This window comes from Carcharodon carcharias, chromosome 3 (assembly GCF_017639515.1).
Source record: "Carcharodon carcharias isolate sCarCar2 chromosome 3, sCarCar2.pri, whole genome shotgun sequence".
NCBI lineage: Eukaryota > Metazoa > Chordata > Chondrichthyes > Lamniformes > Lamnidae > Carcharodon > Carcharodon carcharias.
Genome location: NC_054469.1, coordinates 46,599,400 through 46,622,888, shown reverse-complemented (window position 1 = coordinate 46,622,888; position 23,489 = coordinate 46,599,400). Strand labels below are relative to the sequence as shown.

General features: G+C 41.0%; 1 protein-coding gene across 5 annotated transcripts in view; it reads right to left on the bottom strand.

The window, feature by feature from the left end:
- The window catches only part of pard3aa (par-3 family cell polarity regulator alpha, a), a 799,897-nt gene that overhangs the window by 396,188 nt on the left and 380,220 nt on the right, over window positions 1–23,489 (bottom strand). For all 5 annotated transcript variants that reach the window (XM_041183914.1, XM_041183910.1, XM_041183913.1 and 2 more), the window contains exons 4-5: window positions 17,284–17,459; window positions 14,127–14,288 (exon numbers count right to left, since the gene is read on the bottom strand). In XM_041183914.1, the coding sequence (XP_041039848.1) occupies window positions 14,127–14,288; window positions 17,284–17,459 (338 nt within the window). The remainder of the gene's footprint in view (window positions 1–14,126; window positions 14,289–17,283; window positions 17,460–23,489) is intronic.

Below are 23,489 nucleotides of genomic sequence, written 5' to 3'. Positions count from 1 at the left end.
AGTCCAGCGACAATAGCACAATGCCAATGCCTCCCTCAATATGTAGTGGCTGCAATATGTATTATCTCCAGTTTGTACGGCAAAAACTCTAGGTTGCTTGACAAGCGCATCCCAACCTTGCAATCATCATAGGGTCAAAACCATGGGAACATTATCACTTCCAAGTCACATACCATACTACTTGGAAATAACTATTACTTCATTAAGAATGGGTCAACATCCTGAAGCACCAAGGCTACCTAACAAAATTATGAGGGGTCCACCACCACAAAAATAGCCGTTGGTAAAGAAAAAGCCCATCCTCTCAGCAGAGCTATGGATGGGCAATAAATGCAGCCTTGCCACATTTCAAGAACAAACAATTCTAATACACAGCAAATGTGTTTGATTGAATGGTGCTTGTGAAGAGCTAAGCCTGCATCACAACGAAAAGCAGGCCCAGACAAATACTTTCATTCACAACACGAGGAGGTGGTAATAAAATAGATACTAACTGAGGATCAAGCAATTTGTTCCATAAATAAACTTTCAGTACAAATCATAGATTTGCCTCACTTCCACTCAAAATCCCAAATAGCGCAGTCTTATCAATACTCCTTTGCAAAGCTTAAACTGTCCCTTACATTGCACCTACATTAAAACTTTGATTTTAACTCAACCCGTCTGGAGGGGTCAACAGAGTTTCAAGTCAGATCCCTTTTTTGTAGCCTGCCTGTTTTACACTCCAATGACTTTAATAGAGAGTAACATCAGATGAACTGTAAAACAGACTGCTCACCTGAATGCAACCTCTCCCGGCTTGATGGGTTAAGCTAAAATCAGGGCTTAAGGAATAGCACTTGTAACCATTCATATCTCTACAACAGTATATGTACCCTTTAATCCTGCACCGATATTAACATACCCAACTAATACTTTCTTGCATTACACCAGTGGTTAAAAGCCCAGAAGTACTTAATTGGCTACAGGGCACTTTGGAAATTTCTGAGGTTGTGAAAAGCCCTACAAAATGCAAGCCTTTCTTTCAATAAAGGTTTTGAGTTATGTTACAAGGGGTCCTGCCAGTAATATCTTTTTCAAAAATCTGGCTCTCAAGTCTTCAAACTCTAACCAGTTCCAAATGCCTAGCAAATCCTGTCTGGCACTATCTACGTGTGTGCATCAGATCACAAATAGATAATATAGCATTCTTAGTACAAATTTCAACAAATAAGCTTTTCTGCTTGTGCAGTTTTATAGGATTTTATTAAAACTCAATTGACCTCCACAATGATCTGCTCATGTTTGAGAATGAATTCCAGAAAATATTTTAAGGACATATTCCAAAGTTGAATAGGAAAGAAGAACCAAAGACAAAGTTCACATGTATAGCACGGCACTTAAATCTTCAAGTGTAACACAAAATGCTTAAATAATTAGCCATAAGCAGTAGAAGTGATTTTCACATATTTGCTGGGAAAGCAGGGGCAGGGGTGGGAAATTGCAGAATGAGACTACTATAAATTGTGTATATAAATACAATGTTCTCAATATGTTTTCAATACAAATGTACTATTGCTTAATACTGCGTGGGCCACTAAAACAACTTTCTGGGACATTAATAAACAGTTTTTTGACCACAGGGCACAAAGGAAACATCAACTTCTCAGTACTTCAGAAAAGCGTACACACAATGATCAAACTCTATTAAGTAATACAATCCATATTATGGCATTTTATATCCATCAACCTTTCAATATAAAAATCTTTTACAGAGCACAACAGCCCAAGTCAACATAACCAAACGTTCCATGATTCTACGATTTTGCTGAAAACATCAAAGTACGAAAACAAATAATATAAATAAAACTTAATCATATAAGAGCTAAACTGGGTATTAATACCAGGGATCAAATGAAATTCATTCTGGCCAAACATTCTGCCCAGGTATGTCCTGTACACAAAAAGCAGGACAAATCCAACCAGGCCAATTACCACCCCATCAGTCTACTCTCCATCATCAGTAAAGTAATGGAAGGGGTCATCAACAGTGCTATCAAGCGGCACTTGCGTAGCATTAACTTACTCACTGACACCCAGTTTGAGTTCCACCAGGGCCACTCAGCTCCTGACCTCATTACAGCCTTGGTTCAAACATGGACAAAAGAGCTGAACTCCCAAGATGAGGTGAGAGTAACTGCCCTTGACCTAAAGGCAGCATTTGACAGAGTGTGGCATCAAGGAGCCCGAGCAAAACTGGAGACAATGGGAATCCGGGGAAAACTCTCCGCTGGTTGGAGTCATGCCTAGCACAAAGGAAGCTGGTTGTGGTTGTTGGAGGTCAGTCATCTCAGCTCCAGGACATCATTGCAGGAGTTCCTCAGGGTAGTGTCTTCAGCCCAAACATCTTCAGCTGCTTCATCAATGACCTTCCTTCCATCATAAGGTCAGAAGTGGGGATGTTCGCTGATGATTGCACAACGTTCAGCACCATTTGCGGCGACTCAGATACTGAAGCTGTCCATGTCCAAATGCAGTAAGACCTGGACAATATCCAGGCTTTGGCTGACAAGTGGCAAGTAACATTTGCACCACACAAGTGTCAGGCGATGACCATCTCCAACAAGAGAGAATCCAACCATCACCCCTTGATGTTCAATGGCATTACCATCACTAATTCCCCCACTATCAACATCCTGGGGGTTACCATTGACCAGAAACTGAACTAGCCATATAAATAATGTGGCTACAAGAGCAGGTCAGAGGCTGGGAATCAAGTGACGAGTAACTTACCTCTTAACTTCCCAAAGCCTGTTCACCATCTACAAGACACAAATCAGGAGTGTGATGGAATACTCCCCACTTGCCTGAATCAGTGCAGCTCCCACAACACTCAAGAAGCTTGACACAGTCCAGGACAAAGCGGCAGCCCACTGATTGGCACCCCATGCAAAAACATTCATTACCTCCACCACCGATGCACAGTAGCTGGAGTGTACACCATCTGCAAGATGCATTGCAGGAATTCAGCAAGGGTCCTTCAATGGCACATTCCAAACTCACAACCTTTACCACCTAGAAGGACAAGGGCAAGAGACACATGGGAACCCCCCCTGGAAGTTCCCCTCCAAGTCACTCAACATCCTGACTTGAAAATATATCACAGTTCTTTAACTGTTACTGCGTCAAAATCCTGGAACTCCCTTCCTAACAGCACTGAGGGTGCACCTACACCACATGGGCTGCAGTGGTTCAAGAAGGCAAATCACCACCACCCTGTGAAGGGCATCTAGAGATGGGCAATAAATGCTGGCCTAGCCAGCAGTGCCCACATCCCGTTAATGAGTAAAAACAAAACTCTTCTTAACAGACCATATGGTATCTGTGCAGGTATATGCAATATAAAGAGAACACTGTCAGACACGCACATGCACAGAACATTTAAGGCTCAAATAAAATGACTACTTGAAGAAAACCATGACTCCAGGCCACTAGTAGTTCTTACTTATGCATCCAACAGATTTTTAAAAATGTTGCAGCATACCCAGAGGGAGTCCAGGGACTTGGATTTCAGGCTGATCTTGATATCCAGACCTCCTTTGAATACATTTTCCCAGAGTACTGCTGAATCTGGCCACATTCAATTCCTGACCAGCAGATGAGGACAGGAGACCACAGCCAGTGTGTTCTGGCACAACGTTCATGTATTGACTTCTATTAATGAGCCTGAAAAGACACAATCTACTTCTAGCAAATGTTCTGGGCATGCAATTTTCTCTCCAGATGTCAAATTACTCCAATTCTTTGTTGGAAGGGGATGGTGTGTGTGTGTGTGTGTGTGTGTGTGGTGTGGTGGTGGTGGTGGGGAATCAGAGTTTTGCTCTTAACAGCAAACTCTCCAAGGGCAGGATTTTGAGTTTGGTGTGTGGGCGCAGTTGGCGGGCCAGGGAGCAGCCAGGAAATGGGCCCCCACCCGCAATCGGCTCCCAACTATGAGTTCATGCTGGCTGGCCAATTAACAGCCAGCCAGCGTGAAAGGCGCACTGAAATGCTCAGTGCTGCAGGGGGGGTGGGGATGGGAGGAGTGCAAGTGCTGAAGTCAGCACGGGGGAGCACGCAAAGAAAGCTGCCTCAGGGAGCTGATGAATCCTGGTGCAATAAAAACAGATTTTAAAATCTGGAAAAAATGCCCTTGCATCAGAAACAGTCACCTCAACATATACGAGATGAACATTCTATGCAAACATTTTTACTATTTTTTAAAATTAATATCGAAAACCTCTACCTGCCCTTGGATTGGGTTCCCTCAAAAAAGCAAAGGCCACCTGGCCGATTCACCTGCTTGCCAACCACAACGCTGGGTGGGCAGCAAAAAATCACGGTTGATTAATATGTTAATACCCTTAATAGGCCTCTTAATTATCAGCAGGTACGCTGCTGACTCTCGTGTGGGCGCCGATCACTCAAGTGTGCAATGATGTCAGGATGCTCTCCCAACATCATCATGCGCTATTTCGCATTGGGCGCACGGCCACACACCAAGTGAAAAATTTTGTCCCATATGTTGTTGGCAATATAGATACAACTCAAGAGTCATGGTTTGGGGGGGGGATCCCTACAAAACAAATAAGGCAAAAAAAACACTGGAATTGGAATGGGAATTACTTTAATTTCTTCCAGTACAGGAGGAGGAAGCGGAAATGCTTGGAACACCTGCATACACATCAATCAGATCAATGGCTGGATCTTGATGAGCATCAAAGTACTCAGGCATCTGTATTCCTAAAAGAGAGCCAATTAGTTGACTGCAAAGGGATAACAAAAAGAGAGTGCCTTGTGCTTTGAGGAGTATCTGGACAATATTATCCCTGCACCTCAGAACCTCTTCTCTACATTTGGATACTCCATCTGTTGATTAAGATGAAGCATATAATTACTCAGATGGGTCTTCCACCAAGGTAACTACTCACAGTGATAGTGAATTACTCTCGACATCCAGTGTTGTTCATGCTGGTACCAGAATTGGTGCACCTGTCGGAAAATTCACTGAGGGCTATCTTGCTACAGCTGTCATCTCTACAGGGCTGATTATGTCAATCAAAGAAAGTACTTTTCCAGGGACACAGAGACAACAGAAGGGGAAAATTGGTTGGTTGACAACTTACTTTCCCTTATGAGAGACATTAATGGAATAGTTCAACAATCAGGACGTTTCTTACAGTTGAGTATGAATGGCATAACAGAATCGATATACGCGCAAAGTGTGAGCCAAATGTTTCAGGTGGTCATAAACAGTAAGGAAACTACCAAGCATTAGTCAAAAGCCACAAAATAGTACTTGTTCAACTGTGGAGCCCCACTGGAGCAATACTATGGCTGGCACTCTAAGTTATTAGAGCTGAACAAGGGTCTCAAAACATTATGCAAACCAGTATAAATCAGCATGGGTCAGCCTATGCATCATTGCTAAAGTCATGAGGACTCGAAACGTCAACTCTTTTCTTCTCCGCCGATGCTGCCAGACCTGCTGAGTTTTTCCAGGTAATTCTGTTTTTGTTTTGCTAAAAATATCCTGAGAGCTCTTTCTACTTGTTAGATCAAAACCATGCTTCTTGGCAGAATCTGAAGCAGAAATGTCTCTGCAGGGGTCAAACTTGAACACTCTTATTTTTAGGATAATTCTTTACTGAACAAGATAACCACGTTAAACCCTCCTGCAAAGCTAAAAAAAAGATTTCACACTCATGAAAGTTAGGGCAGAATACTGGGCATCATTCATTTAGAAAGACATTCACGGCAAAAAAGTTTAGAGTTTAGAGGGCGAGAATGAGTCAATGGGACAAAACTAACTAAACAAACCCCAGAGGGTTGATTTTTTAAAAAAAATCTTTGACAAGATGCAAGTGCACTGGCTAGGCCAGCATTTGTTGCCCATCCCCAATTGCCCTCGAGAAGGTGGTAGCAAGCCTCCTTCTTGAACTGCTGCAGTCCATGTGTTGAGGAATGACAATTGTAGAAAGGAGAAAAATATGCTGTTAAAGGCCAAGGAAAACAAAAACTTCACAGAAATGTTCCGCAAGTTGAAAACCTTTGCAAAGGCTTATTACACGGTTGCTTGCAGAGAACACAGGGGCAGGAACACTAGCAGGAAGAAAAATACTGCTGTTGCTGGAAATCCGAAATAAAAATGATGGAAATACTGAGCAGGTCAGGCAGCCTCAATGGAGAGAGAAACAGTGTTATGTTTCGGGTTGTTGACTTTTCATCAAAATCCGAGACTTAACAGGTGCTGCTGACCTGCTGAGTTTTTCTAGCATTTTCTGTTTCTATAGCACAGAAATAGGAGTAGGTCATTTAGTCTCTTGAAACTATTATGCCATTCAATGAGATCATAGCTGATCTGCAACCTAACTCCATATGCTTGCTTTTGCCCCAATATCCCTTAGATTTTTTTGTTAGCCAAAGATATTATCAACCTTAGTTTTAAAATGAAGAATTGATCTAGCATCAATTACTGCTTGCAGAAGACAGTTCTAAACTTCTACCATCCCTTCTTGTGTGAAGTGTTTACTAATTTTATTTCTGAAGGATCTGACTCTAAATTTTTAGTATATACCCTCTAGATTTAGACACCCCAAATAGTGGAATAATTTACGCCCAATCTACCCTATTTGTTTCCCTTCATGTTTTGAAACTTCAATCAAATCAAATTTTAACCTTCTAAATTTGAGTAAACGCTGGTTTGTTTAATCTCTCCTCGCAGCTTAACTCTTGGCATTCCAGGTACAATGCTCGTAATTTGCACTGCACTCCCTCCAAGACAAATATATCCTTCCTAAAGTGTGGTGCCCATAATTGCTCGCAGTACTCCAGGTGTGGTCTAACCAAGGCTCTGTCTGGTTGAAGCATGACCTTGTACTCTAATCCTCTAGCTTTTTTTTTATTCATTCAGAGGATGTGGACGTCACTGGCTAGGCCTGCATTTATTGCCCACCCCTAGTTGCCCTTCACAAGGTGGTGGTGAGCTGCCTCCTTGAACTGCTGCAGTCCATGTGGTGTAGATATACCCACAGTGCAGTTAGGAAGGGAGTCCCTGGATTTTGACCCCGCAACAGTGAAGGAATGGCGATATGTTTCCAAGTCAGGACGGTGTGTGGCTTGGAGGGGAATTTCCAGGTGATGGTGCTCCCATGCATCTCCTGCCCTTGTCCTTTTAGATGAAAGTGGTCGTGGGTTTGGAAGGTGCTGTCTAAGGAGCCTTAGTGAGCTCCTGCAGTGCATCTTGTAGATTGTGCACACTGCTGCTACTGTGCTTTGGTGGTGGAGGGGGTGAATGTTTGTGGATGGGGTGCCAATTAAGCGGGCTGCTTTGTCCTGGATGTTGCCAAGCTTCTTGATTGTTGTTGGAGCTGCACTCATCCAGGCAAGTGGAGAGCATTGCATTACACTCCTGACTTGTGCCTTGGAGATGGTGGACAGGTTTTGGGGAGTTAGGAAGTGAGTTACTTACTGCAGGATTCCTAGCCTCTGATCTGCTCTTGTAGCCACAGTATTTATATGGCTAGTCCAGTTCAGTTTCTGATGGTAAACGCCGCCCCCCCCCAGTGTTGACAGTGGGGGATTCAGTGATGGTAATGCCATTGAATGTCAAGGGACGATGGTTAGATTCTCTCTTCCTGGAGATGTCCATTGCCTGGTGCTTGTGTGGCATGAATGTTACTTGCCACTTGTTAGCCAAAGCCTGGATATTGTCCAGGTCGTGCTGTATTTGGACATGGACTGCTTCAGTATCTGAGTTGCTGCCAATGGTGCTAAACACTGTGCAATCATCAGCGAACATCCTCACTTCTGACCTTATGATGGAAGGAAGGTCACTGATGAAGCAGCTGAAGATGGTTAGGCCGAGGACAATACCTTGAGGAATTCCTGCAGCAATGTCCTGGAACTGAGATGACTGACCTCCAACAACCATCTTCCTTTGTGCTAGGTATGACTCCAACCAGCAGAGAGATTCCCTCCACCCCCCGAGTCTACCGATTTCCATTGACTCCAGTTTTGCTAGAGCTCCTTGATGCCACACTTGGTCAAATGCTGCCTCAATGTCAAGGGCAGTTGCTCTCACCTCATCTGACATGAAGCCAGGTTTTCATTAGCCTTGCCATTCCAGTGGAAGAAAATGTAACAAAGGAAGAAAACAGAAAATTCAAAACTGCTTCAGATAATGGGAAAAAAGAGTCATGGGAGTGTCTCTCAGCAACAGAATGAAGGAAAACCACCTGACCAAAAATCACATTGTCAGGGTGCAAATATGTTGGATGTTTAGGTTATTTTCCATGCAGCACCACCATTATCTTATTCATAAGTCAATGCTGAACGAATGAGAACTAAAATTCAACATCAGCCAATGGAATATTTTGAAGCATTTTACCTCAAAAAGATCAAAACAGATGCAGTTGCACTGCTGTGGTAGCAAATAAATAGTAAACATTTCAGCATTCAGGGATCAATTCATCCAGTGGCATAGAGGATCTGAAGTGAACACATGGATAAACTAAATTTCATTCCTTAGCTGTGTTGGGTTTGAAATGTTCACTAGGCCACTAGAAAGCAGTAGAAAGCTAGTCCAAATAGGAAATTACCTAGGGCATGTCCAGAAGACAATGAATTTTAGAAACACAGTGCAGGGAATATTCCTGTAATATACTTAACAAAATAACCCTATAATGACAGTTGGGGACATGTGACCTCAATTACTAGGCTTTGTTGCGCACTGAAGAAATGTGCCAACCATTTTAAAACTCATATTCGCTTTAAAGCAGAAGCCATATGGATCATACAACAAGTCAATTAAGAGATATTCTCAAGGTGAGTAAAAACCTGCACAAACACCTCCTCAGTTCAGATGAGGTTTACTGACAACACAGGCTTCATTTTGACAAACAGTAACATGAACCAAACCCCTTAAATGCATTCCAGACAGTTTATGAGCTCCCTTGCCCATAACTACAGGATTATTGTCTAGAAACAGTTTTATTTCCTCAAAACAGCTTCAAAAAGGCAATCACAATACTTTATTACATGAAATGTGGAAAAATACACACATTCTATATCTCCAAATAAAATATTTGCATAAGGCAGTTAACTAACAGTGAGTGAGACTGAAGCCATTAAAATATGCAGTTTTCATGCATTATTTAAAGTCACAAGCACTGGATCCACACCAAACTGTCACTCATTCACAAGGAAACATCACCACTCAATAGCTGGCCAGAATCAAACTTACACAGTTCAGCTGATAGGAACATACACAAATTCCCAAAAATTTCCAGTTGAAGTAAAATGTGTAACTTTTTCCAGACAGTCTGTCAGCAAGCCTAAGCAAACCAGCTGCCACAACTTATTTCAATAAAACAAAGCATCATTACTTAGTACAAAATGTGAAGCCACACACTGAAATGGGTTTTGCAAGTTAAATGTATTATAGAAATATAGAAAAGAGGAGCAGGAGTAGGCCATTCAGCCCTTCGAGCCTGCTCAGCCGTTCATCATGAACATGGCTGATCATCCAACTCAATAGCCTGCTCTCGCTTGCTCCCCATATCCTTTGATCCCTTTCGCCCCAAGAGCTATATCTAACTCCTTCTTGAAAACATACAATGTTTTGGCCTCAGCTACCTTCTGTGGTGGTGAATTCTACAGGCTTACCACTCTCTGGGTGAAGAAATTTATCATCTCAGTCCTAAATGGTCTACCCTGTATCCTCAGACTGTGACCACTGATTCTGGACTCCCTCACCATCAGGAATATCTTTCCTGCATCTACTCTGTCTAGTCCTGTTAGAATTTTACAGGTTTCTATGAGATCCCCCCTTCATTCTTCTGAACTCCAGCAAAGATAATCCTAACCGACTCAATCTCTCCTCATATTTCAGTCCCGCCATCCCAGGAATCAGTCTGGTAAACCTTCGCTGCACTCCCTCTATAGCAAGGACATCCTTCCTCAGATAAGGAGACCAAAACTGCACACAATATTCCAGGTGTGCTCTCACCAAGGCCCTGTATAATCGTAGCAAGACATCCCTGCTCCTGTACTCGAATCCTCTTGCCAACATATCATTTGCCTTCTTTACCGCCTGCTGCACCTGCATGCTTACTTTCAGCAACTAGTGTATGAGGTCACCCAGGTCTCGTTGCACATTCCCCTCTCTCAATTTATAGACATTCAGATAATAATCTGCCTCCTTGTTTTTGCTACCAAAGTGGATAACCTCACATTTATCCACATTATATTGCAGCTGCCATGCATTTGCCCACTCACTCAGCTTGTCCAAATCACAATGAAGCATCTCTGCATCCTCCTCACAGCTTACCCTCCCACCCAGCTTTGTGTCATCTGCAAATTTGGAGATATTACATTTAGTTCCCTCATCTAAATCATTAATATATATTGTGAATAGCTGGGGTCCCAGCACCGACGCCTACAGTACCCCACTAATCACTGCCTGCCATTCAAAAAAAGACCTGCTTATTCCTACTCTTTGTTTCCTGTCTGCCAACCAGTTTTCTATCCATCTCAATACATTATCCCCAATCCCATGCGCTTTAATTTTACACACTAATCTCTTATGTGGGACTTTGTCGAAAGCCTTCTGAAAGTCCAAACAAACCACATCCACTGGCTCCCCCTCATCAACTCTACTAGTTACGTCCTCGAAAAATTCCAGTAGATTTGTCAAGCATGATTTCCCTTTCGTAAATCCATGCTGATTCTGTCTAATTCTGCCACTGTTTTCCAAGTGCTCAGCTATTAAATCTTTTATAATGGACACTAGAATTTTCCCCACTACTGACATCAGGCTGACTGGTCTATAATTCCGTTTTCTCTCTACCTTCCTTTTTAAGTAGTGGTGTTACATTAGCTATCCTGCAATCTGTAGGAACTGTTCCAGAGTCTATAGAATCTCGGAAGATGACCATGAGTGCTTCCACTATTTTTAGGGCCACTTCCTTAAATGCTCTGGGATGTAGATTATCAGGCCCTGGGGGTTTATCGCCTTCAATCCCATCAATTTCTCCAACACCATTTCCCTACTAATACTGATTTCCTTCAGTTCCTCCCTCTCACTAAACCCTGTGTTCCCCAACATTTCTGATATGTTATTTGTGTCCTCTTTTGTGAAGACAGAACCAAAGTATGTATTTAGTTGGTCAGCCATTTCTTTGTTCCCCCTTATAAATTTCCCTGTTTCTGACTGTAAGGGACCTACATTTGTCTTCAGCAATCTTTTTCTCTTCACATACCTATGGAAACTTTTACAGTCAGTTTTTATGTTCCCTGCAAGCTTACTCTCATACTCTATTTTCCCCTTCTTAATCCCTTGGTCAGTTTTTGCTGAATTCTGAAGTGCTCCCAATCCTCAGGTCTGTTGTTTTTTCTGGCCAATTTGTATGCCTCTTCCTTGGATCTAATACTTTCTCTAATTTCCCTTGTAAGCCATGGTTCGGCTACCCTTCCTGTTTTACTTTTGTGCCAGAGAGCAATAAACAATTGTTGCAATTCACCCATGCGCTCTTTGAATGTTTGCCATTTCCTAGCCACCGTAATCCCTTTAACTAATATTTCCCAATCCATCATAGCCAACTCATACCTCAGACCATCGTAGTTTCCTTTATTAAGATTCAGAATCAAAAAAAATTCTGTTAAAATATGTCATGTGGATTATATGTAAACACAGACTACAATTGCTAAGTGTGTACAGTCACCTGCATGTTTAAGCTCTCTCTCCACTGTGAGATATGACTGCAGTGACCTATAAGGTTATAGGGTAGAATTAGTCCAATCAATAAAAACATTCATAAACCAAAAGGCTGTAGTAGTACCTATGCGCCAAAATAATGCAGGAGTTATCAGTTTTAGTCATTTGTTCAAATAATATTGGGAGCCGAAGGAAAATTGTGGCTTTTCGTTCCCAAACCTCCACCATGATGCCAACTCTTATCAGATTGCCTGGGAAACTCCCATAATGGGACATGGATCTCCTGAGCAATGCTGTTGGTAGCCTTGGAGGGGAGTTGTGGAGTTTGGAGGTTAAGTGGGAGTGCAAGACTGAGAAATGGGAGTTGGGAGGCGGGGCTCAAAGAGAGAGGTCAAGGATTGGGAGTTAGAGAGAGAGGGGTGCCAGGGAAAGGCGGTAGTATGATGGGGAGAAAGAGAGGGGATTGGTTTTCGTGCAGATGGGGGAGAATGGGGTGGGACATAGAAACAAGCATTTTCAGTAGAGTTGGGAGCGGCAGCCATGTGGTGAATTGGAGCAATGTTGAGAAAGGAGTGGCTGACTGCAAGCTGAGAACAGTACAGTGGGTGAACAGTGAAAGGCTGCTTCCACTGCTGGGCAAATGGGGAAACAGAAAGATGAAGATCGAGAATTCTCACTGGAAAAAACTAAGGGAAAGAGAAAAGGTTGGCTCATGACCCCGATGATCACGAGGCCATGGGATGCTTCAGCACAAGTTATTGAGATCAAGACCAGAACATAATCTAAAAAGGGGCTAGGTAATCAAATAGGAGGAATATAAAAGGATCCGAGTACTGGAATGGGGTTACTGGAGACATCAATAGAATCAGCAGAGTCACTTGGAATAGAATGGCCTCCTCCACTCCTATACTTCCCATTGCTCTATGAGTTTAGCTCAGGGGGTGATTTGGAAATGTTGGGCTGAGGGTTGGGTCAGTAATTCCTGTAAAAAGTGGCCTAAACACTGACCCCACTGCATTTACACAATCTTTCCATTTGGTTCAGGTCAGCCTTTGCTGGCCAGTTTTTACAGGCAAAGCCTAAGCACAGATTAACTCTGACTGAGACTCCCAGTCCAAAGCTGTAACCTTTACACAAAACCCAAGTCCCAACCAGAGTCTGAGGTAATATTGTGCCTATTAAAAGGCCTTCACAGGAGGCAGCTCCAGGCATCCTCTTAACAAGCAAGCTAAAATCAGGAACCTTACTGCATGGTAGAGGCAGGGAAATCCAATCTGGAACTCCTGCTGCATCATGCATATGTGCGCTTATGTCTAGCAGCAATCCTGACGAAGGAAAGTGACACTCTAATGCGTTTTCACAATAACTTAGTATGTCTGAGTAATTCAATTTATTTTATTTTACTTGCACATGAGAGGTCTATCCGCAGGAATGACCATATCTTCCCAGTGTCACAAAGCTAAGCAGATTTTGCTCCTTGAGATAATGGAAACGTTACCAATGACACATCTGAGACTGCCTTTTGTTGCTATAAAATAAGCATAGTAAATGTAAGTTGTTTGCACACAAAGCATTGTGAGCTTTACGGAGTACTGCGCAGAAATCCTGCCTATAACATTACATTTCCTTCACTACAATGGGACTGCTATTTTAATTATTTTAGCAGTGGGCTCTGGACAGGATGACATTAATGAACAGTTTGCTTTTGAATGAAGTAGAAAGTTGAGCAACACAGTGAGTAGATTATAAACTGGCCATTTCCTCATACCGCCAGCATAATGGAAGGATGTTGCTAAGAGTGGCAGGAATTATTTTTCAAAGCTCACATCACTTTTTGATTTCTGCTCAAGATAGGAAAAAAAACTCCAAACTCCTGGCAGAGATTGGATTTGTGGGTAAATTATTCCACATCGTGGATCACACACATGCAGTTTGACAAAGTTACCATAACGATCCAGAGTGAATCTGTGTAAATGTCAACATTAGGATGTGAATTCTGATGAAGGGCCTGCAAGTGAAATGTCAACATACCCAACATGTTAAAAACAAAAAAACTGCGGATGCTGGAAATCCAAAACAAAAACAGAATTACCTGGAAAAACTCAGCAGGTCTGGCAGCATCGGCGGAGAAGAAGTTCTGTCGAAGGGTCATGAGGACTCGAAACGTCAACTCTTTTCTTCTCCGCCGATGCTGCCAGACCTGCTGAGTTTTTCCAGGTAATTCTGTTTTTGTTTTACCCAACATGTTAACTGATGCTGACAAACCTGCTGAATGTTTCGAGCATCCTCTGTTTTCCTCAGGTTTTCAGCACCTGCAGATTTTTTGGGTTTTTTTGTTCATGAATACGCTGAATTGGCAGATATTTCTACGGATTAGATTTCATTAAATTACCTGTTCCTGCCTTTCCAGCCATTTATCCACCATCGGATGAGTGGCACTTAAAGAAGATCGGGCATTGTCTCGCTGAAACTGATTTGACCAATGGCCAGCATCTCTTGGTAAACTCCTGTAGTTGTCCTGTCCATTCATTGGATTCCTCGGAGTTGTTTCTTTCTATATAATTTAGTAAACACAGCGACAGATCGTTATTTTGTTCTGAACTACTTAGGCAGGCAACCAATAAGCCTTTATTTTTAATTAAACCCAAGTTCACTCAGTTCAGATTGCTAACCATGCACAACATAAAATTTATGATGCATCAGAATTTACAAGTTGCTGTTGTTATGCAAGCTTAAGTAAAGCAGTTACGATCTACAGAATCCTATTTGATCTTGCTCCACTGGTAAGCTTTTTCCACAAACAAGTTATTGCTTGAAATGTGCAGGGCTATAGCACGAGTTGTAGATGGACTGTAGTGGTCGGCTAGGATTGCCGAACCTTCTGGATTGCCTAGAAATCCCCCAGAACCAAAGGCAGATCGCATAGGTGCTGCTGTGAGCAACCTGGGAGAAAACGGAAGTAGTGTCGATGGCCAGTGCACCAATCAGAAGTGGAACTTTGACAGGTGGCACCTCCATCAAGGGAGCACTCCCTCAAATATTGTACTGAAATGCCTGCCTTAGTTGTATGCACCAGTCTAGATAAGTTTGAACCCAAGACCTTCCAATTCTGATGTGTGGGTGCTTTCACTGAGCTAAGGTAAGGATAAAGGCACACTCATATATATGTAAAAAATATCACTATCGCCGGGCACTTTCTGCACACTTTGGGTGTTAATGACAGGCTAAACTGGAAAACCCTAGTTGGCTTGCTTTTAGCTCATTTAATTTTTAGGTACTTTTTGATGAACTCTTCAATCTCTTAAAGTATATGCTGTTGAGCTACAAAGCTGAACTGACCATCACCTCCCCTGTTTTCTCCTCTATCACAAAATTTACTGTCTGAAGTAACACAATCATGTTCTGAATTTTCATTCAAGATAAATGAGATCAAGACCCATCAGTCCCTAAACAAGCCAAAACATCCTCCATCATAGTGTGAACCTGCAATCAAACTCAGTTTTCATGTTTTTGGCGTATAGAGGAGCTTTTATTCAATTATCTGATCTCTTGGGACAGGGGCTAGGGTGTGGGTGTGAGGGTGTGTGTGTTGTGGTGGGGGGGGGGGGGTTGCTGTTGAGAAAGAGCAGTTACTCTGCATAAACACAATTAAAGAGGAAAATCAATTTTCATTCCATGTAAACAGGACAGTGAAAGCAACAGGAGAGTTAAAGAGGGTAGGAAACTCAGGCAACTACTTTACACTGGCAAATCACCAAATTGGCTATGTTTGTCAAACCTATCATTAGGTGGATATTGCTGACCTGGGAATGATGTAAAAGTAGATAATTCAGCACATTTATAGCAACAAAAATAAGTTTGGTTTCAGGATGAATCTATCATTCAATTTTTTTTCACTGAAATAATGAACGTTGAGAAGGCGATTAATAAGGTTTTCAAAATTATGAAAGCTTTGGGAGGCTAAAAGAAAGCTTTTCCTTGAGTGATGAATCAACAAGAAATTTGGAATAGAGTGAGAATTATCATTAGGAGAATGATAAGGAAGTCAGAAAAATATATTCACAGAGCGTTAAGAGAATATGAAATATTTTTTTAAAAATCACAATTGGTTACTGAAGCAGAATATATTACATGTTTGGAAAGGAATGATACATTAAAAGAAGAGGAGCTCGAATGCAATTAGTCATCCCCTATTTGCAAAACTGGCAGAATCATGGGCATGATGGGTGGAATGGCCTCTTTCCATATTGTAATATCAAGACTCTATGAATCTAAGTGAGAAAAAAATTATTTCTTATCCTCAAACCAAAGTTGTTCTTCAAACTTGATTAACAATTCTGCAGGATAGATTAAAGAATAATTTCCATCTAGTTCAAACTGAACAACCATTTTCCCAGCTCCACTGAAGCTTTACATATTCATAACACACACATTTTAGCAAGGGCAGTATGGAGATAGGTCAGCCATAATCTTGATTAGCAGAGCAGGCTTGAAAGACCAAATGGCCAAGCAGGTTTGAAGGACCAAATGGCCTACTTCTGCTCCTATTTCTTATGTTCTTATAATAGAGCCTCCATTATATAGATTGTATGGCGTCAGTAACTGAAAGCCAGACTCCTATACAGCACCTATTTCCATTACAATTAATGGAATTTACACTCAATCATCTGAACTATTTCAGCATCTCCTAGCTAAGTGCCTGCATTTTAACAGCACCAGATAATGCTCAAATCATTTTCATTGCTGTCTTATAAAATTTCCAAATGCTTCCAACATTTTCGAGCCAATTGACTGCTACACAGCTTTAGACATTTTTAAGGCATGTTAATGATTGGAAGCTACATAAGAATGCATTTGGCACAAGGCTACATGTTGCATTTTTCCCAAAAGGCCTCTGTTGTGGGCATTAAGGTAGGTTCCGCTGTAATTAAACTTGATTCAGCCAGAGGATTGGAAACAAAAAATAAAACATGTAGAATACATAGACTGTATAATTATAGCAACAGAATTCAAAACAGCAGGCACTCAGTAAAGGGAATGCACTGCACAGGATTAGACTCTGCATTGACAGCCAGTAGGTATTGAAATAGGATTACTAAAGCGATATTTTAAAAAGTAAATTTATCATGAAAGGGTCAATATGCTTCACTTTACTAAGCCATTTTCTCAACAATTTAGTATATTACTATTTTTAAAGCAAAATAATGGTGTCATAGTTGTATAAATTAGCCATTGCAGTTGAGTAAATCATACTCTCTCATCACCGCATCCTCTGGGGATACAGATCTCACTGGTTTCTTGCTCGTTTAAAACACCCTTTAAAAATGGGTATAGTGTATGCATCTTATTAACTTTATTTAGCTAGAAGTTCACCAGAAAATCCAATACTCAAATCTTTTGCTGCACATTACTGAAACTACAACAGTCACAGCACTTCAAAAAAATAAACTGGACGTCTGTGAAGCGCTGTAGGATTCCCCGAGACACTATATTGGTGCAAGTCTTTCCACCTTCCAAATCTAGAATTAAGAGTAAAACTGTGAACCTACCTTTTTTCTGTCAAGGCTACTAGATGTTTGGCTTGGCTTTGGAAAGCCCGGTGTTGTAGACCAACGGGTAGGATTTTTGCGAGACGGCTCCGTTGGATTAAGGTTAGGTCCCGTTACAGAAGACAAAAGACCCATCAATGCAGGGTCACTGCTGCGTCTCACGTGAAGTGGCATGTCTGATGGGAGAAAAAAACAATTTCACCATTTTTATCATAACCTACTTCTAATAGTGAAAAGCTATAAAATATCCCCTCATAAAAACAGAAATAACAACACACAAAACTGCAGATATCTTCTGATGGCTCATCAGGCTAGACCACAGAGAGGTCCCAACTTCAGTCCTGAATCTCTCCTGTGTTAGTTGGTGTTGTAACATTACAATTGGCCTCGGCAGTCTTGTATTAAGGGAGAGGAAACTTGGTCAAATTTCTGCCACCAATCTTAATTCTGTAAATCCTGCTGGAAATGTACAAGGACACTGAGTGGGGACAAAACAGGTTAGATTATTCCCCACAGTGGATTAACCTATCGCCACTCAGTCTCAGCTCATTACTTAGGCAGGGCACTGAAGGGCAAACCGTACCCCAGCAGGAGTTAACTTCTTGAGGATAAGAAACAGAAAAAAAGTGAAACAAGATAAGAAGGGGACAATGCTTTACATTTAAAGCAGGCTCCCTGCTATATTGTTCCATTTCAAGTTTTCTCTAGGTCTAGTAGCAAGTAGAAATTCTGGTTATAGCCAAAGAATGAGCAGGGCAGCTAAGTTGAATTTTCATAAACGCACCACACAGATGTAATTTAATCAATCCTATGCTAGTGCTTTTTGTGGTCCGTAAGGGCCCTCTAACTGTTCCAAAACACAAGTCACCGATGTGCAGTGGCACAAATGAGACCACATGAGAGAACAGGTCTGAATCCAGATCACCACCACTTGTAATCCACCACATCACACAACCAACGACTCCTGCATGTCCTGCACAAGTCACCTTAAGTGCGAACAACAAGGTAGGTTTTATAAGATTTATTGCGCATCTATATAAGTCGAACAAAGTTCAGGGAGCTAAAGTGTTAGTTTTCATTGGTGTCAGTACACTAGTGAGAGAGGATCTTTGATCAGAATATCAAACGTAGAATCAGTTTGGGTGGAGCGAAGAAACAGCAAGGGGCAGCAAACATTGGTGGGAGTTATTTATAAGTCACCAAACAGTAATGGTGATGCAGGGCATGTTATAAATCAGAAAACTGTAGATGCATGTAACAAGGGTAATACAGTAAGCATGGGGGGACTTCAATCTACATATAGACTGGCACTAACGCTATGGAGGGTGAATTCCTGGAATGTATATAAGATGGTTTTATGGAACAGTATGTTGGGGAACCAACTAGATAATGGGCTGTTTTAGATCTAGTGTTGTGCAATGAGAAAGGGCTAATTAATAATCTCATTATAAAGGCACCTCTTGGAAAGAGTGACCATAAAACGGTAGAATTTTACATAAAGTTTGAAACTGATGTAGTCGAATCCGAAACTAGGGTCTCATGCCTAAACAAAATAAACTACACAAGCATGAGGGGCAAATTGGCTGTGGTAGATTGAGAAACCACACCAAAAGGTATGACGGTAAACAGGCAATGCTTAGCATTTAAAGAATTAATACATGGTTTACAATAAAAATGCATTCCTTTGAGGCACAAAATCCCAACAGGAAAAGTGATCCAATCAGGGCTAACAAAGGAAGTTAAAGATTGTATTAGATCAAAGGCAGAGCTTATAAAGTTGCCAAAAACAAGTAGCAAGCCTGAAGATTGGGAGCATTTTAGAATTCAGCAAAGTAGGGCAAAGAAACTGATAAAGAAAGGGAAAACAGAAAGTAACTAGTGAAAAACAAAAATTGACTGTAAAAGTTTCTATAAGTGTGTATAAAGGAAAAGATTAGCAAAGACAAATGTAGACCCACTACAGGCAGAGACAGGATAATTTATAATGGGGAATACGGAAATGGCAGAGAAAATAAATAAATACTTTGTATCGGTCCTCAGAGGAAGCTGCATAAAATCTCCCATGAATACTTGAGAACCAAGGGACTAGCGAGAAAGAGGAGCTGAAATAAATTAGCATTAGTAAAATAGTAGCACTGGAGAAATTAAATAGGACTGAAAGCTGATAAAGCCCCTGGACCCGATGTTCTACATCCCAGAGTGTTGAAAGAGATGGCTATAGAGATGGTGGATGTGTTGATGGTAATTTTCGAAATTCTGCTGATTTTAGAACCGTGCCTGTGGATTGGAAGGTAGCCCCACTATTTAAGGAAGGAGAGAGAATACGGGGAACTACAGACTTGTTAGCCTATCAGTAGTAGGGAAAATGTTATAATCTATTATAAAGGATGTGATAACTGGACACTGAGAAAATAATGGTAGGGTTGGGCAGGGTCAACATGGGTTTAGGAAAGGGAAACAGTGTTCGACAAACCTGTTTTTTGAGGATGTAACTAGCAGAATAGATCAGGGAAAACCAGTGGGTGTGGTGTATTTAGATTTTCAGAGAACTTTCAATAAGGTCCCACTCAGGAGGTTATTAAGCAAAATTAAGAGCACATGTGGTTGAGGGTAATATACTGGCATGGTTTGAGAATTGGTTAACAGACAGAAAACAGAGAGCAGGGACAAATGGCTCATTCTCAGGTTGGCAGACTGTGACTAGCAAGGATCAGTGCTTGGACCCTAGTTATTCACAATCTCTCTCAATGATTTGGATGAGGGGATCAATTGTAATATTTCCAAGTTTGCTAATGATACAAAACTAGATGGGAATGTGAATTGTGAGGAGAATGCAAAGAGGCTTCGGGAGGACTTAGACAGGCTAAGTGAATGGGCAAGAACATGGCAGATGGAATATAATGTGAAAAAGTGTGAAGCTATCCACTTTGGTAGGAAAAACAAAAAAGCAGAGTATTTCCTTAGATGGTGAGTGATTGGGAAATGTTGATGTACAAAGGTAACTGGGTATCCTTGTTCATAAGTCACTGAAAGCTAAAAAGTAGGTGCAGCAGGTAACTAGGGAGGCAAATGGTATGTTTGCCTTTATTGCAAAAGGATTTGAGTACAGGAGTAAAGAAGCCTTGCTGCAATTGTATGGCACCTTAGTGAGACCGCACCTGGAGTATTGCGTGTAGTTTTGGTCTCCTTAACTAAGGGAGGGAGTGCAATGAAGGTTCACCAGACTGATTCCTGGGATGGCGGGTATTGTCCTATAAGCAGAGGTCGAGGAGGCCGGGCCTAGTCTCCAGCATTTCGAAGAATGAGTGGTGATCTCATTGAAGCATACAAAATTTTTACAGGGCTTGACAGGGTGAATGCAGGAAGGATGTTTCTCTGGCTGTGGGTTAACACGGTCTCAGAATAAGAGATAGGCCATTTAGGTCTGAGATGCGGAGGAACTTCTTCACTCAGAGGGTGGTGAATCTTTGCAGTTCTCTACCCCAGCGAGCGGAGGAGGCTTAGTCACTCAGTGTGTTCAAGACAGAGATTGATAGGTTTCTAGATAGTTAAGATAGCAAGGGGTATGGGGGGATAGATCAGGAAATTGGCATTGAGGTACAAGATCAGCCATGATCTAACTGAATAGTGGAGCAGACTCGAGGGGCTGAATAGCCTATTCCTGCTCCTATTTCCTATGTTTCTAAGTTCCTCAAAAGAAGATTACCATGGTGATTTTATAACACAAATTAGAATGCTTCAAATAAACGTGTTCTCTTGTAGCACTGGTGTTTATAACACTGAAATGTCTATATTTCTGTTTCTGGCATGAGCTAATATTTACCTATGATATTTAATAAAATATTGCTGAAAAGAGAAACAAGTTGCCAAAGTTTTCATTTTGCATTCTCATTAGGGAAAACTCAAGAATGCCAAATTTCAAAGGGTCCCATCAATTTGTACTACAGTAGAAGGCGGCTGCTGATTGGTATAAATCAAATGAGCATAGAAGGAAATTTGAGTTAAGAAGTTCAGTTTAGAGCATAAGTAACTGTGTTCATTATACTTTGAATATCTTTAATGTAACTTTAAGACAGCGGGTAGTAGCATTTCATGTTCTTTGATTTTTATGTCGTAAATTTCTTTTGCTTTAAACAGTAAACCTCATGGCTTCATTCTTTTTGTAAAACCTCGATTTTCAGATTTCCAAAAAAATAAAGTTACTGGTCACTACCAAGATCATCATAACTTGATCAAGTTTTCTGCTACAGCTTCAAATTTCCCAGCCTTTGCTATCAGGAATAAAACCTTGCATATAGCCTCTGTAGCATGAGCTTTTTTCCCTCACCAGTAGTGTAGTGTTATAATTGTTGAGCAATTCTTTGCATTTGTTCTTAAAAAGCTCACAGGGCTTTTCAATGTATTCATTCTTTTTGCATTCAAAATGGTGTTTAAGCTTAGAGAGGATTTCATTGCTTCATTAGCCAAACTTTTGTAACACAAAACACAATAAATGTTGGGATGTTCTTTATCACCCATCCAGAAAAATCCCATTTTCAAGTAGTCACTGTTATGGAGTCATTATTGCACAGAAAGAGGCTATTCAGCTCATTGAGTCCATGTTGGCTCTCTGTAAAACAATCCAGTTAGTCCAGTTCTCCTGTTCTATCCCTGTAGCCCTGTAAGTTTATTTCCCTCATGCGCCCATCCAAATTCCTTTTGAAATCATTAATTGGCTTGACTTCCACCATCCTGGTAGGATTCCTTTTCACTGTTCATGCTCTTTTGCTCCAATTGGCCAAGGTACTGCCATGGAGAAAGCACTGGGGAATGATAGGGTTTGTTTGAAATTTGGCATTCCAGCACTTGTCCTGATAAGTGCAAGATGACAAACTTCAGCAACATGTCTTGCTTTTCACCAACATTTAAGTTCTGTACTAATAAAAAAAATACACAATTTCATTACTTTTGTAACAAAATATTTATAGTATTTATGGTTGCTGTAACTGATCAGTTTATGTGGCAACAGATGGCGAGGGGTCTGGTCGGTTCTCTCCTACGGCTTTGTCAGGGCTCAGACAACACCTCCGAGCATGCTAGTGGTACCGGCACGCCAGTCAGCTGCACTAAAAACTTTTTAGTCTTATGTTTTAGTTTTTGGCTGTGCTTTGATGGTTGTAACTTTATTGTGCAAGTTAAACACTTTGACTGCTACTTCCAGAATATCCCGGTTTTAAACTTTTAAAAAATGTTTCCAAAAAAATTCAGTATTAAAATGGATCATTGGATTGAACTAGTAATCTGAAGTGCAAATTCAATGGAGTTTGTCATCGTATAAGTACAAGGAAAATGCAACCAGTGGTGACACTATGCATGATGTGATTTGTGAACTACAACTACGACACTTTGATTCTGTTGTCAATAACGTGGAAAGTGCAGTGTATAATGAAGCAGAAGACATATCTGATGAGAATGACTTGCCTATTGGTGGGTACAAGAGGACAGTGAAGAAATTATTAGCTAAATTATTGCAACAAGAAAAGCAATCAAAACCAAAACAACAATAGGACTAACCAAAAGAGCATGAACAGTGAAAAGGAATCCTACTAGGATGGTGGAAGTCAAGCCAATTAATGATTTCAAAAGGAATTTGGATGGGCACATGAGGGAAATAAATTTACAGGGTTACAGGGATAGAACAGGAGAACTGGACTTACTGCATTGTTTTACAGAGAGCCAACATGGACTCAATGGGCTGAATGGCCTCTTCCTGTGCAATAATGACTCCATAACAGTGACTACTTGAAAATGGGATTGTTCTGGATGGGTGATAAAGAACATCCCAACACTTATTGTGTTATGTGTTACGAAACTTTGGCTAATGAAGCAATGAAATCCTCTCTAAGCTTAAACACCATTTTGAATGCAAAAAAAAAATGAATACATTGAAAAGCCCTGTGAGCTTTTTAAGAACAAATTAATTGTTATAATTAAGACAATTATAACACTACACTGCTGGTAGGGGAAAAAAGCTCATGCTACAGAGGCTATATGCAAGGTTTCATTCCTGATGGCAAAGGCTGGGAAAGATCATGCTGTAGCAGCAAACTTGATCAAGTTATGATGATCTTGGTAGAGGCCAGTAACTTTATTTTTTTTGGAAATCTGAAAATCCAGGTATTTACAAAAAGAATGAAGCCATGAGGTTTACTGTTTAAAGCAAAAGA